Source organism: Rhizophagus irregularis, chromosome 10, assembly GCF_026210795.1.
Source record: "Rhizophagus irregularis chromosome 10, complete sequence".
Taxonomy (NCBI): Eukaryota; Fungi; Glomeromycota; class Glomeromycetes; order Glomerales; family Glomeraceae; genus Rhizophagus; species Rhizophagus irregularis.
Genome location: NC_089438.1, coordinates 5,104,342 through 5,120,391, shown reverse-complemented (window position 1 = coordinate 5,120,391; position 16,050 = coordinate 5,104,342). Strand labels below are relative to the sequence as shown.

General features: G+C 27.6%; 2 protein-coding genes across 2 annotated transcripts; one reads left to right on the top strand and one right to left on the bottom strand.

The window, feature by feature from the left end:
* Positions 1-34: 34 nt before the first annotated feature.
* On the bottom strand, positions 35-1,731 carry OCT59_002523 (uncharacterized protein; the record flags this gene model as incomplete). Its single annotated transcript, XM_066144574.1, has 4 exons — positions 35-802; positions 1,201-1,305; positions 1,384-1,549; positions 1,616-1,731. 4 exons carry the CDS (start codon positions 1,729-1,731, stop codon positions 35-37), a joined length of 1,155 nt encoding a protein of 384 aa, XP_065995727.1.
* Positions 1,732-3,631: 1,900 nt separating this feature from the next.
* On the top strand, positions 3,632-4,783 carry OCT59_002522 (uncharacterized protein; the record flags this gene model as incomplete). The annotated part of the gene is made up of 5 exons (XM_066144573.1): positions 3,632-3,671; positions 3,730-3,807; positions 3,896-4,167; positions 4,237-4,263; positions 4,544-4,783. 5 exons carry the CDS (start codon positions 3,632-3,634, stop codon positions 4,781-4,783), a joined length of 657 nt encoding a protein of 218 aa, XP_065995726.1.
* Between the last annotated feature and the right edge of the window lie 11,267 nt (positions 4,784-16,050).

Here is a 16,050-nt window from a genome sequence, read left to right as displayed (position 1 = left end):
CACTAATTGAGAGTTGATATGAAAGCTTCGAATCTCACGAAGTTGACGGAGTTTTTTTTGGTAAAATTTGAATAGGCTTTGTTATTATTGGTAGGAGAGGAAGACGTTTTCTCCATGATTGGAATCTACGGATATTTTTTACTACATGAGTAGGTTCGAATTGAGGATTGTGAATGATATCAACAAGGTCTTCATATGCTTTTGTAGAAACATTATGCTTTTGAAGCCAACAAAATAGTGCCGTAGTTGTATAATTATCAAAGTACGGTGCAAATTCACCATTGCAGGACGGTATCTTGTCTTCATCCAAAGCTTCAACAATTTGATGTATTTCTTCCTCTTCGTTGTCATTACGTTCCTCTTCGTCATTGTTACGTTCCTCTTCATCTTCATTATTACCTTCCTCTTCCTCCTCTTCATTATTGTCTCCATTATTATCATCTGTCTTCTCATCCCTATTGTATTCATTGTCATTTTCCTTTTCCTCTTCACTATTGTATTCATTGTCAGTTTCTTCTTCCTCTTCATTATCAAATGATTGATTATCATCTTCCATCTCATCATTGTAATACTGAGGACCAATTGATCCATATTCATTATCATCATCATTAATGTCCTGAAAACTTAAATCATTATCTTCGTGATTATACTGAAAGTCCATGTTATCGTCATCATTATCAGGTGAACGTACAGGTGAACGTCTCTCACCGGAAGTAGTTGTCTCACCAAGATTGCTGTAAGAAAACCGATTTTGAATTCGAATTGGTTTTATTGGTTTGGCGTGACTATATCGTCTCCTCATCTTTATAACAATTACAATTTAAATTAATTTAAATTTAACTAGAATTTTATTAATTCAATTAGAACTTTAAATTTATTAAGCGTGTCGGCAAAAAAAAAAAAAAAAAATGCAATTGCCAATTAAGTAATCACTTCGGTTAAATTAATGCCGATTTGGCTATTAATGGATACACAAAATTTAGGGTCAATTGTACTGTATATGGTTAATGACAATTGGTATGACAAATAATATTATTGAATAATGTCATTTATTGAATAAAATAATAAGTATATAATAAAATAAAATAAAACATAATAATAAAATAAAATAAAACATATAATAAAATAAAATAAAAAATAAAATGAAATAAAAATATTAATGACGTCGGTGACGATGAGATCGAGAATGAGAGCGCCCACGCTCTCGGTGGTGATAGGGGGATTGGAAGCGAGAGCGCCTAGAGCGCCTGCGCTCTCTATACTCATATGTTCTACGATCCACCCTATTTCTCTGGGAGGACCGGACTAATGCTTAAAACAAAGCAATTATTAATATAAATGCAATGAATTAATGAAAAAATCAGTTAAATAATAAATACTTACGCTCAACTCTCCAGAACTCGTCTGAGAGTTCTTGGTGGAACCTCTCGTCATGCAAAGACGGGATACGAGTAGGTAATCATCAGGATTTCTATTGATTAGCCTCTCTAGATTCTCGTACCCCGCCTTTAGTGCATTCCACTTCTCTCTGCATTGTTTTCTAGTTGGCCTGAATGTGTGGTTGTTTCATATATCACGAGCAATTCCACGCCATAATTGTTTTTGGTCATGTAACCTCGTTGTGGTGAATAAGGGCTGATAGGCCCGACGACGCTGAATTAAGGTCAAAGCAGCGTCATCGGGCCATTGAATGTATACTGGAAGATTTGCGTTTAAGTTTAATGCTGCCATTATTAAATATTATTAGTTTGATGGGGAAAATGTCAAGAAAAGGCTCTATATTTATAATAAATTTATTATGATTTCTTTGAGTTTATTTTTACAATCTTGTCTAAATTTTTTAGTTCTAATGCAATCCTTAATTAATTTATTTAACATTGAATACACACATAATTTTTTTTTGATTTCTTTGAGTTTATTTTTACGATCTTGTCTAAATTTTTTAGTTCTAATGCAATCATCCTTAATTAATTTATTTAACATTGAATACACACATAATTTTTTTTTGATTTCTTTGAGTTTATTTTTACGATCTTGTCTAGTTCTAATGCAATCATCTTTAATTAATTTATTTAACATTGAATACACACATATTTTTTTTTGATTTCTTTGAGTTTATTTTTATGATCTTGTCTAAATTTTTTGATTTATTAATTTATTTTAAAAATATAGTTACAGTAATACTGCATCACAGCGTTAATTAATATATATAAATAAAAATAAATAAACAAATTCTATTAATAAAAAGTGAGTTAATAAAAATGTTATTTATAATTATACATTAAAAAAAGCAATAAAGAAGACGAAAGTAATCTGCAAATTATATTTAAGGTAAAAGAAAATGTAATATTTTAAACCACGCATGTTCTTCCTTGATTATATTTCATATTACACTGCGATGATATATTACAATTATACTGAATTTTAAGCTAACTTTAATCTACACCGTAAGGAACTTAATTCGATCTTAATTTACTCCGTTTTAGAATATTACCGAACAATTAGACAAATGATTAGTTGCACATGACTTGCATTATTTGTATAGTTGATACTTTATATACCGATATTTGATTACACCAATATGTATTAAAACAGTATAAAATATCAATATATCGGTATTTTTCAAATATCGTTGTAAGTTGACTACTGTAGATCCCATCTATCTATTTAAAAAATTCTTTTATGTAATCAATCCAGGGGCTTACACTAAATAAGGCTTAGATATGGCTTAGTTAGATAGGATCATCACATGGTTCAGTTTAAAAATAATCGATCTTTTTTATTGATTGGTTTTTTTCCGATCATATTTTATATTTTATCGTCAAGAGTATAATTATTTAAAAATTTAATTTTTCTTGCATGTCATCGTATCACACATAAAAATGGAAATTCAAAACGTAATATTCCATTAATTTCTTCTCACTCCTTTTTCTTCTACCGATCATTTTTCTTCTCACCCCTTTCCATTATTTTTCTTCTCATTCCACGTATAGCCTGAAAATATAATAAAATTTGGAACCGTAAAATCGATTTGAGGTAATCTTCCATATAAAAAAAATGTCACTGAATGAAATTCGATATTGTAATAATTTATTTATATAAACTAAATTTAATTTCCGATCTTCTAGAAATCATAGTTTTTTTCCATCTTTCAACATTTTCAACTGATCCCGCATTCCCCTCAATTTATATGGTACACAACGATATTGAGATCCTGCATACTTTCCAATTACGTTCTATAATTAAAATTACAGTAACCAAGATCTCATTTATATCGTGATAACCTCGTTTTATATCCCATATTTGATCAAGGGGTTATATCGACAATCTCACAGGTCGAAATGCTAAAAATCGGCAAAAAAAATGGCGCGAAAAGCAGTGGCTATTTTTGGCTATTTTTGGCTGTTTTTGGCTATTTACGAATTAACCTATACTATTTGTAAATAGTTTATACAAATTTGCGAATAGTTTATGCGATTTGCGCCATTTTTTTGCCTATTTTTGATCATTTGACGTGTGTCTCGCTCTTTTGATCAAGGAGATCTCATTTATATCATGACAATCTTGCAAGAAGTTTACTTCACTTTTTTTCTCATTCTCTCATTTTCTCTTGTTCTCTCATTACGATATTATGACTAAACGTAATAATAAAGAAATAGAAATCAAAACAGGTATATATGTAACTCTTCTGCTTATATGTAATAATAATAACCGAAATATGTATAATAGGATCGAAAAAAAATCAAAGGACCTTACCGAGAAAGAGGAGAGAAATAAATATTGAAGAAACTAATCAATTATTATTAGGTAAATATTAATTTATATAGGCTTTAGCTCTTTAATATTATTCTATTAATTTTTAATTGAAATAATTGAAATAATATATTACATACAGATATGAATACCAGGCAAAAACATAACGAAAGTGAAAAGGAAGTAATAGTAGAAGAGGATGTAAGGGATAAAAGTGAAGAAGAAGAGGAGGAAGAAGAAGAAGAAGATGATGATGATAATGACAAGCTAGGCGCGGCTAAAACAATTCCAGATCCGTTTCAGTTTTGTACCAAATTAGACATATGTAACTGGCTTGTAAAAAATCCAGAAATCTTACGATTAGCGAATGAGATGAACGAATCATCTTATGTTGTTAGTTCAAAGAATACTGAAGTTAGTATTAATACAATATGATAATATTTATTATGTCTAAATCTCAAATAACGTATCTCAATATTTTAGGATAAAATACGACTATGGGATGAGTCGGTAAAGTGCTTATTTTTACGAGTGAGGAATCCGAGTAGTGAAGCACTCAACAATTTGGTTGTGAAAATTTTTCGGTTTAAAATTTACACTAGCAAAGCTAGAGGATATCTAGATAAAACTCGTAAGTCTTTAACAGACTTCAGGAATAAATTCAACCAAAATATTCTAAATTTAGTGAGGGAATACAAAGAAATCAGAAAGAGCAGGTATTTGTTTATTTTATTGTTTTATAGTCAACAAAATAGTGCTATTTGTATAATTATTAATTAATTAATTATAGGGTACGACTGGAAATCTTTCCCAAAAAGAAATTAAAGATTACGTTGATGAAAACGTGGTGCAGAAACTTCTAAACCGTCAACTCGCAGCTGTCAATATTTTGGAATTGACAAATAATGGAGGCATAGATACGTTAATTGAGTTTGTTAAGGAAGCCGTCTGCGTTTCTTGGGACGGTAAAAACTTACCTGGTATAAAGGAGTTGGATATCATAACTAAAAATATAATTATCCCTTCCTGAAGTGGAAGTGATATAGTAAATACCCTAAAACAAGTAAGTTATTTTATTTATTTCGCACATCACACCTTTGATAATAATATATTAATAAAATTAAATTATAGATTTAGGTGCGTTCTTATAAAATTATATGACGAAGAAGAATCATTAATAAATGATTTTATAAAATTTTAATAAAAAAATAAAATTGAGTTTTATTGAGTATTTCTTTTTAGTTTATTTAATTATATTCTTTTAATGGTATAGACTTTAATAATAATTAGCTTCAATCGAAAAATCACAAAAAGTTTTAAAAGTTTTGAATATCTGTTGAGATTCAATCATATTTGAATTTCTTTAACTTGTTGTGTTATTACCATTAAATAATCAATTATCTATATAAACTGTGTAAAGTTAATTTGGCTCTATTTTGATAATATCCATCTATAAAGAACTCATCCGTGCATTACCTAAACAATTATTGGTTGATCAAGTTCGTATAATACCAAATTTATAAAATTGTCTGATTAAATGATCGCGTAATTAAATGATCACGTATATTAAATGATCACGTATAAGACTTATTAATTCCTAAAAAGTCAATTCAACCACCATTTTATTTAACCGCTATTTATTTGTACGTTTTTTTTTTTGAAAAAAAAAAACTTTCTTTCTGAAAAGTAGAGTCTTCCTCCTATACCCACAGGTCGAAATACTAAAAATCGGCAAAAAAAATGGCGCGAAAAGCAGTGGCTATTTTTGGCTATTTTTGGCTGTTTTTGGCTGTTTTTGGCTATTTGCGAATTAACCTATATTATTTGTAAATAGTTTATATAAATTTGCGAATAGTTTATGCAATTCTAGCCATTTTTTTTGCCTGTTTTTGGTCATTTGACGTGTGACCGTTTGCCGTCGTGCATAGTGTGTTATAGGAAAAGGCGGACTTGTTTGATTGATTATATGGGCATAAGCTTATGTTATATAGGCGTAAAACTTATATAATCAGTTTGATAATGCAACAAAAATCCTTTAATCAAGGGTTAAAATAGGCATGATGGGATATTCTCATATATCATGAGCTCTGTCTGTTCGAAGTGTCATTTTATATATAATTAAGTAGGCTTAAGTCGTAAGTAACTTTTTTATAACATTGATTATTGGAGAATTAAGTGGCAAAAATAATTTTTAGTTTGTAAGACTTTAACTCCATACCAACTTGTGTGTGTTTGGGCGTTAATTTATTCCCTAACCCTTAGACCCACTCGTGGGTTAGATAGGTTGCTTTGCACTTCTTTGCAGTCTATCTTCTAATGGGTTTTAGGTCCACGTTTGCCCATTTAAAATTTATTAAACAGGATGTCATTCGTCCAAACACATTGCAACGTTTGTTGATGAAGCTATGGTTGTCTAATAAAAGTTCACTTTGCCTGGCAATTTATAGTAGATTCAATGGATCAAATTACAAACAACAATAATATGAGAATTCCAGGCCAAAGAATAAGGGTGCATTGTCAAAGTTGAGAATATATTTGTATTTTTTTTTTTAAAGCCGTCATTCTTATGAACTTTTTCATTGTATCCCTAAGTTCAATGATTTTGGTAATGATGAAACTGCAGTTGTTTATAGGGGTTTCCCGCCAAACTTCTGAGATGAATTTATGTCTGGTGTTTTCAAATATACTTATCCTTTTTGCAATAGAGTCATAGCGAGTCTTCTTAAAGCGTACCTGTGACACCCCATCCAACTTGGGCAGTGTCGCTGAATCTAAAGCAAGGTACCCAGTTAATCCTCAACTTTGGGTTGATGAGTTATGATTCTGGAGTATTAAGGCATAATGTTTTGACTTACATCACCAATTTAACTCATAATTCTAATTTATTGAATTAGTTTATTATAGATTTATTGATATTTTTTTTATCTGTTATATAATATTTAAACTAATGTATACTTTATCTGTAATTAAAATTGTTATTGTAATAAATAACCGGTAACTTAAATCTATTGAAATTAACTTTTAAATTAGATTACAAATTATTAAAATATTATAAAATTTATTTGATTAATTTGATATTTTTATAGATAATATCATTTTGATATTATTTTGATACTGAATTAATATTAAAATAATATTATATTGATATTGCATTTATTAAAAAAAAATCATTATTGTTATAACAATATCAAAATGATATCGTTTCGTTATTTGTCAATATCGATTAGATAATTATAAAGTGATATCTTTACGATATCATATTGATATTGAATTAATGTTAGAACGATATCATATTAATATCGTATTTACTTTCTATTTTTCATTATTGTTATAACAATATTGAAATGATATCAATTTGATGTTTCGTCAATATCGTTATGATGTCGATTAGATAATTATAAAGTGATATCTTTACGATATCATATTGATATTGAATTAATGTTAGAACGATATCATATTAATATTCCCATTTTTCAAAAAATTCATTGTTGTTATAACAATATCGAAATGATATCGATCTGATATTTTTTCAAAACAAATATCTTTACGACATCATGTTGATATATTGAATTAATATTGAAATGATATCATTGCGATATCATAATGATATCATTTGCAAATCGATATCATTATGATATATATTTAACATCATTACTATATCAATTCGGTATTGTTCAAAAATTTAAGGTTTCTGTAAAGTATTCTGTATATATTAATAAATATTTGTAATTTTTTATGGTTTAATAAAATTATATCTAATAAAACATACATTATATAAACTTATAGTATAGAAAATGAAGTATTATTTATTGAAATATTTTGAAGTATTACAAAATATTACGTTGTGTAAAATTACAGAATATTATGAATTGTTAAATTATAGAGCATTATGCATTATAGAATTTCAAAATATTTTAAAAAGTCATGAAGTATTATGCAGTAAAATTACGAAATATTACGAATTATAAAATTATGAAGCCTTGCATATAGTAATATTTAAAATATTTTAAAAAGTTACAAAATATTACGCTTACACAAACTTGCAGCGGGTCTGAAAACTTACAAAATATTATGTAACACAGGTTGAAATGCTAAAAATTGGCAAAAAAATAGCACGAAAAGCAGTGGCTATTTTTGGCTATTTTTGGCTGTTTTTGACTATTTACGAATTAACCTATACTATTTATAAATAGTTTATACAAATTTGCGAATAGTTTATGCGATTTGCACCATTTTTTTTGCCTATTTTTGATTATTTGACATGTGTAAAATTACGAAATATTGCAAACCGAAGAATTACAGAATATTACAAATCATAAAATTACAAAGCTTTGCATATCGTAATATTTCGAAATATTTTAAAAAGTTACAAAATATTATGCTTATGCAAACTTGCAGCAGGTCTGGAAACTTACAAAATATTATAATATGTAAACTTGTGCAACTTTTCGCACTATATAATTTTCTGATGAAATAAAACATTCATTAGAAAATAAAAAAAATAGAAATTAAAGAAAAAACTCATTACATTTGTAGATCCAAAAAACCAAACATCCAAATATACACGAAGTCAAAATTAAAGTCCAAAAGTAGAAATATTTCGACTTGGGAAGGTCAAAAGTCAAAATTAAAGTCAAAATGGTTGAAATTACATCATGTGATTTTTATAATTATAATTTAATATAAAATTTTAAACGTGAATAACTCCGTCAATATTGATGCTACAGATATGAAATACATATAATTGGAATCCTCTCGATGAGCTGAATCCAACCGCATAAAGATCATAAAAATCGAATCACTGGATGCGGAGATCGTTAACTTTGAATTTTAAAATTATTGTTTACTATAAAAATTATAAGACTATTTAATACCAAAATTTAAACGTGAATAACTCCGTCAATATTGATGCTACAAATATGAAATACATGTCATTGGAATCCTCTCGATGAGCTGAATCCAACCGTGTAAAGATCATAAAATTCAAATCACTGGATGCGGAGTTCGTTAACTTTGAATTTTAATATTATTGTTTACTATAAAAATTATAAGACTATTTAATATCAAATTTTAAACGTGAATAACTCCGTCAATATTGATGCTACAAATATGAAATACATATCATTGGAATCCTCTCAATGAGCTGAATCCAACCGTATAAAGATCATAAAATTCAAATCACTGGATGCGGAGTTCGTTAACTTTGAATTTTAATATTATTGTTTACTATAAAATATATGATTATGATGTAATTTTGACCATTTTGACTTTTGGAGGGGCTCAAGTCGAAATCATTTTGACCATTTCAACCATTTCAGAGGTCAAAATTAACCAATTTTGGTTTCATATATATGTCTGAAGTAAAAAAATTATTTTTCAGTTTCTGAAACCAAAACCCGAAACTGGAACCAGTCTGAAATTCCTAAATTCCTAAACTAAAAAAATTAAATTAAAAAGAACGTTAGTAAACGTTTTTGACGAAAAAAAATTAAAAAAATACATTTTCACTAGCTTACCTTGCATCCATTTCATTCTCAAAAAGTCCAGGAAGCCATAACTAAAAGTCCTAAAAAAAGGAAACGTTAGGTATATTTCCTAAAAAAAATTGCTTTTTAAAAGTTTTGAAGCGAAACTTACTCTTGTTTTTTCAAATCAAGTACTGAAATCCTACAAAAAAAAAAGAAACACTAGAAACGTTTCCTAAAAGAATTTAAAAAATTTTACTTAAAAAGTTTCAAAACACACGCTTCAAAACTTACCATTTTGAATTCCATACCAAAAGATTTACACAAAAAGAAAAAAATTGTTAAAACGATTCCTAGAAAAAATTAAAGAAAGGTATGTTCAAATGAACATTTTGAAACTAACCGCTTCCAAAATTCCAAAGTCAACCAGATTCCTAAAGAAAAAAAAATGAAAGTTATTAGATTTTGAAATGAAAAAGAAAAACAATAAAGAAAAAAACTTTTCTCACTGAAATTTTCACACATCCAAATATCCCGAAGAACTAGCCATCTACAAAAAAAACAAAAAACGTTATTAGCCATTTCTTTAAAAAAAATATGTTTTTTTTAGTTTTTTACCTAAAGAGTTCAACCGAAATCTAAAAAAAATAAATGAAACGTTAGCAATGTTTCTTTAAAAAAAAGTATATTTTTTAAAGTTTAGAAACTTACCAAAACTTTACTTTACAGGCGAAGGCAACGAATATACAACCTACTACCCTTTCACTAATATTTTCTATAGTGCTTTATGCTTCGTTCAAATCGTGAAATAATTTTGCTACCCATGCCTATACTTTATATGGTGATATAGGTGATGAGTGATGATACAGACCCACTTTTCAATACTTTTTGGATTGGATTTCCTCTAACTATCCAGTTATAGAATACACCTGATACACTCAACAATATTTTAAAGAGTTTGCTTATTCAATTACTAAGAAGCCAACCTGATATTCAAAGATGAAGCTTACTGTGAAACTTACTTAAATTTCAAAGTTTCAAAGTTAAAACTTATCTAAATCGATACCTATAGAATAAGGCAAAAATGAAATTAAAAAAAGAATTTTAATAAAAATTTGAAACGAAACTTAAACTTACCTAATCAGAACCAGAATGGTGAATTAAGGTTGATACCTACAAAATAAGATGACAGAAAAAAATTTTTTTTAAAAAAAAGATCGAAGTTTATTCTGATAAGTTTTGATATATCAAAATTTACCGTTACCGATCTAAAAATTAAAGCCAATCTAGAGATTGAAGCTAATAGCCTAATACCTATCACAAAAAAAGATATTTTTTTAAAAAATGGTTTAAGTAAGATTTTGAAGCTTTCGCTTCAAAATTTACCAAACCAAAGTCCAACCCAGATCATGAAATCAAAGACAACTGATTGAATTTTCTACGTTTAAGAGATTTGAAAATAACCTAAGAAACTCCTCTTTACTGAATTTTTCACGCATTTAAATATCCTGAACTGGCTGTTTAAGAGACCGAAAAACAACCTAAAAAAAGAAAAAGAAGGACTGTTATTACCAACTTGTTAAAATAGAAAATTAAAACAAAAAAAAAATAACTTACTAAAATCTATATTAAAGAACTGTCCGCCACCAAGAACCTAAAGAAGGTAAATTGAAGTTAAAAATAAGTATTAAAAAAAAATTTTAGAAGTTACAAAGTAAAACTTACCGTTTACATCAAGCCAAAAGTTCTACATAAAAAAATAAATAAATAAAGAGAAATGTTAGAAACGTTCCTAAAAAAAAAAAAATTTTTTTTAAAAAAGTTTTAAAGCAAACACTTTAAAACTTACCATTTTGTTTGTTTTCCAAAGCTGAATATTGAAACCCAAGCTATCTACAAAAAAGAATCTGTCCAGGTGGTGTCCAGAGAACCAAAACCTACTTTACAGAAACTTACCATTTTTAATCAATATAGAATCGATATCATTAAGTTTATCTTAACGGTATTATTTCAATGTTATTTTGATATCATTTCAATATCGATTTAATATCGATATGATATCAAAATAAAGTATTATCACTTCGATATCATTCTGATATTAAATCGATATTGAAATGATATCGAAATGACATCTTTAAATTAAACTTAAAGATGTTGTTTCGATATCATTTCTATTATCATTTTAATATCATTTCAATATCGATTTAATATCAAAATGATATCAAAGTGATAATACTTTATTTTGATATCATTTCAATATCGATTTAATATCAAAATGATATCAAAGTGATAATACTTTATTTTGATATCGTATCGATATCGTATCGATATTAAATCGATATTGAAATGATATTAAAATGATATTGAAATGATATCACTTGAAAACTTAAAGTTTCCGTAAAGTAAAAAAAAAGAAAATTGAAATATTTGCTAAATTAAAACAAAAATGAAAAAAATTTAAAGTTTACCTTCAAAATGAAAGATCAGAATATACATGTTCGACTTTCTTAACCTAAAAAAAAAAATCAAAACATTACTAGTAATGTTTTGCAAATTTTGAAATTGAATCCAAAAATATACCTTCAGCTTCTGGACCTATGAAAAATAAAAAATTTTCAAAATCTTACTTTCGAAATGCCATTCAGGTTTTTTTTAGTAAAAGTTTCAAATTTTTTGTTTTGAAACTTACCTGAAGACTTGATATTCGTAAAAAAAAGAAATAAAAAGAGTTTCCTTTTTTTTAATAAAATTTTGAAATTTCTCCTTTCGAAATTTACCTAGGAAGTTGGTTTTCATATCGAAGCCAAATTCCTAAATTTTTTTAATAAAAAAAAATTGTTTCATAACAAAAGATCATGAAATTTGCAAATCAAAAAGTAACATTTAGTATAATATTTCCTTTAAAAAAATCCGACAAAAATGTTCATTTTATTTCATCTAAGGACCAGTAGAAGTAAGAAAGAAAAGATTATCGATCTAATTTTCTGATTTAAATCAAATAAAAATCTGCAAATCATAAATTAATAGTTTCGGCAGGTGAAATATTTGATAAAATGTTTTCTAAAGAGAAAATAACATTTCAAAGGAAAAACTTTGAAATAACTGTATAAGTTGAAAACTTTGAATATACTTTATTTAAACTTTTCATCTGCTAATATAATTGTTATAATTATTGGAGAAATTCAGAAAAATCACATGAGTCAAAATTAAGCAATTAGTGAATATTATGGTAAATTTTAATTTCAGATCACGATTAAGAAAAATTCACTTAAAAATTGAAATCATGTTATCTTTAATAGATAGTTAGACACAATTTTGTTAATGTTTAGTAAATAATGTTTGATAATGGTGCATTTTTTTAGTAAATAATATAATTTTTTGCAAAATATTACATCTTTTCTAGTAAATATCAACAAATTGCAAAAAAATGTAATATTTTATTAAAACAACATTTTAATGAAAAATGTAACATTTGACCAAAAAAATATGAAATTTGTTAAAAAATGCAACATTTGATAAAAAAATGTGGAATTTTCATAAAAATACATCATTTGCTAGAAATTGGAATATTTGATAAAAAAAAAGTAAATTTTGATTTTAATTGATAATGTTATAGCAATTTTATGAAATAAAAAAAAGCAAAATTTAATTTTTAATTGACAATATTATAACAATGTTACGAAATGTTGTTACAATGATATTACATTAGTGGTAAATGCAAAATTTTCATAAAAAATGCACCATTTGGCAGAAAATCAGAATATTTGACAAAAAAAAAGTAAAATTCAATTTTAATTGACAATGTTATAACAATATTATGAAATGTTATTACAATGATATTACATTGGTGGCAAAATGCAAAATTTTCATAAAAATGCACCATTTGGGAATATTTGACAAAAAAAAGCAAAATTTGATTTTAAATTGACAATGTTATAACAATATTATAAAATGTTATTACAATGATATTACATTGGTGGCAAAATGCGAAATTTTCATAAAAATGCACCATTTGACAGAAAATCAGAATATTTGACAAAAAAAAAGCAAAATTAGATTTTAATAGACAATATTATAACAATGTTATGGGTTGATCACCCTTAGCTCATTGGTTAGTCCGTGAGTCCCCTCGTGAAGCTTAAGTATGGTGAGGTCACAGGTTCGATTTTACCGATCACGAAAATTAAAAGAATTTTACTGCAGACATTACTACCAATAGTATGAAGGTACAGAGATTAGTGTAGGCTGGACTGCATCATAGTGAATTAGTATGTACCGGTCGGTGGCATATTTCAACAAAAGGTCATAGTATCCTTCTAGCATTCCCTATGCGGCCATTGAAAAGCCTATTATTCTGTCTGGATGGTCACTACTTGCATACCATCTGGGTGAGCTCTTGTCTTAGTGGTCACTCTACGATACCACTAAGGGTGTAGTAAACTTTACTGTGGGGTTTACTACGCTAGATGGTTCTCATAGATGGTAAAGTCTCAAGTGTAGTAATGTCTTAGCAGTAGTTTACCTTTTAATAGGTTTAGGCTAATTGGAGATGTTCGTAGGCTTACAGGTATATAAGGTTCTAAAGTGAGATTCGATTCTTCAGTGAATTTGACGTACTGGTGGGTGATCCCTGGGTAACTGGGTTGGTTACTTATAATAAAGGAGTGATCCCAGTACCCTTAGCATCAGCAAGTTTTAAACATGCGTATAAAGTGTTGAAAAACGCCATGTGTTGCTCAACGCCAAAAAATGTAGGGAAACGAACTCTTTGTCAATCAACGCCACCTAAAAACGTTGAAAAACGCGTAAAACAATACCAATTTAAATGTAAAACAACATACAGTAAAACAACGATAGTTTAAAAACGTGTATACAATGTATAAAAACGCGTATATTGATATTAAAAATGCGTAAAGCAATGATTTTATTGTATATTATTAATATATATATTATATAAAATATGTAAATTTATTTATGATAAAATACGTATCAATACATTATACATTATCTAATGTAAATTCCTCTTGTTATAATTGGATTGCCTCGAATTTTTAAGCGATCAACGTACTAAATTTCTGTTGACATAGCGCCCTGGCATGGTGTTACAACCATAACAAGGTGGGAAACTGGGAATGTGATTTTGACTAATTGATCTTTCTACGCGATAATTATATTAATATACAGTATATTGTCTAATGTAAATCTATATAATTAAATAAAAAAAAAATATTCGAAAATAATTATTCCTAAAAAATGAAAGAAATGTTTAATTAGTAAAAAATAAAAAAAAATAGTAAAGTTTCGCAATGAAACTTACTATTTTTAAATTTCAACGCTCCTAATCGATGCCTTGAAACTTGAAAGCTCTGAACCTATAAAAAATAAAAGAAACATTAGAAAATGTTTCAAACTAAAAAAAATAAAGCTTCGTAATATGATTTAAACGAAACTTATGATCCAACCGATCTAATTATCCCAAGCGTCTGATCCGAAGCCTACAAAAATAAAAAAGAAACCATTAGTAATTATATTAAAAATTGTTGAAGTTTCGCAACATTTTGTTGCGAAACTACCCATCAACATCCTGAATTCAAAATATCCCGAAGTCTAATAAAAAAAAAGATAATGGAGATGTCAGTAAACATCCCCTAATTAAAAAAAAATAAAAAAAATGGAAGTTTCGTAACGAAAAAATATTACAAAACCTATCATTTTCCGAATTTCTACATTCCCAGCAACCGAACCTGCAAAAAAGAAAGGAAACATTCAGTTAGAACGTTTCTTAAAGAATAAACAAAAAAAAAAGGAAGTTTCGTACCGAAATGTACGAAACTTACCGTTATCCAAAATTCCAAGTCTCGGAGGTTGGCTGAATCTACAAAAAAAAGAAAAACGTTCAGTTAGAACGTTTCTTAAAGAATAAAATTAAAAAAAAAACAAAAAGAATAAAACCAAGTTTCATACTTATGAATCTTGGTTTTTTTTCCGTTCTTCAGAACTCAGAAATCCATCCGATCCTATAAAAAAAGAACGAACGGTTATTAGTAACCGTTTATAATAATAAACAAAAAAAGAAAAAAAAATAAAGATTCGTACTCGTACTTACGAATCTTACAAATCTTCAGGGTTTTTCGTTCTTTGGAAGCCCATAAACCTATAAATAAGGTTGCTTGCCGAAACTAGAGGGTTTCGGCAGAATGGCATACGCGAAACTGCCGAAACTAGTTTCGCGAAATCATCAAGAAATGCTGAAACTGCAAAACCTATCAAAATCGCAAAACTGCTGTAACTTGCCGAAACTGTTTCTGCGTTTCGGCAATACTTTCTATATGATTTAATTAGAGTTTCGGCATTTAAACAATTTATAAGAATAAAGACAATATGATTTTTTGTATGTAAATATTTATTTTATAATATTTAATATTAAACTAATAAAATACACGATTAAAAATATAATAAAAATTAAAATTTAATAATATCTTTATCTTCTATGTGGGGACCTGCTTCTACCTCTTCTTCTATCTCTACTTCTGTCCCGTCTTCTATCTCTACTTCTATCTCATCTTCTATCTCTACTTCTTGATCTACTTCTTGATCGAGACCTAGATCGCGACCTTCTTCTTTCCCTTCGCAATCTATATTCATATCGACGTCGATCATGCGCAGCATGCTGCCGTCGATACTCTCGTCTAAACAGATCTAAAATCCAATAAAAATATTAATGAATTGAATGAATTGCCTAAATAAAATTAATTTAAAATAATAATTAATAATAATTACCGGTTTGTAACCAGAATTCATCGTTCATATCAGCAAAACACGCTCTATCAAA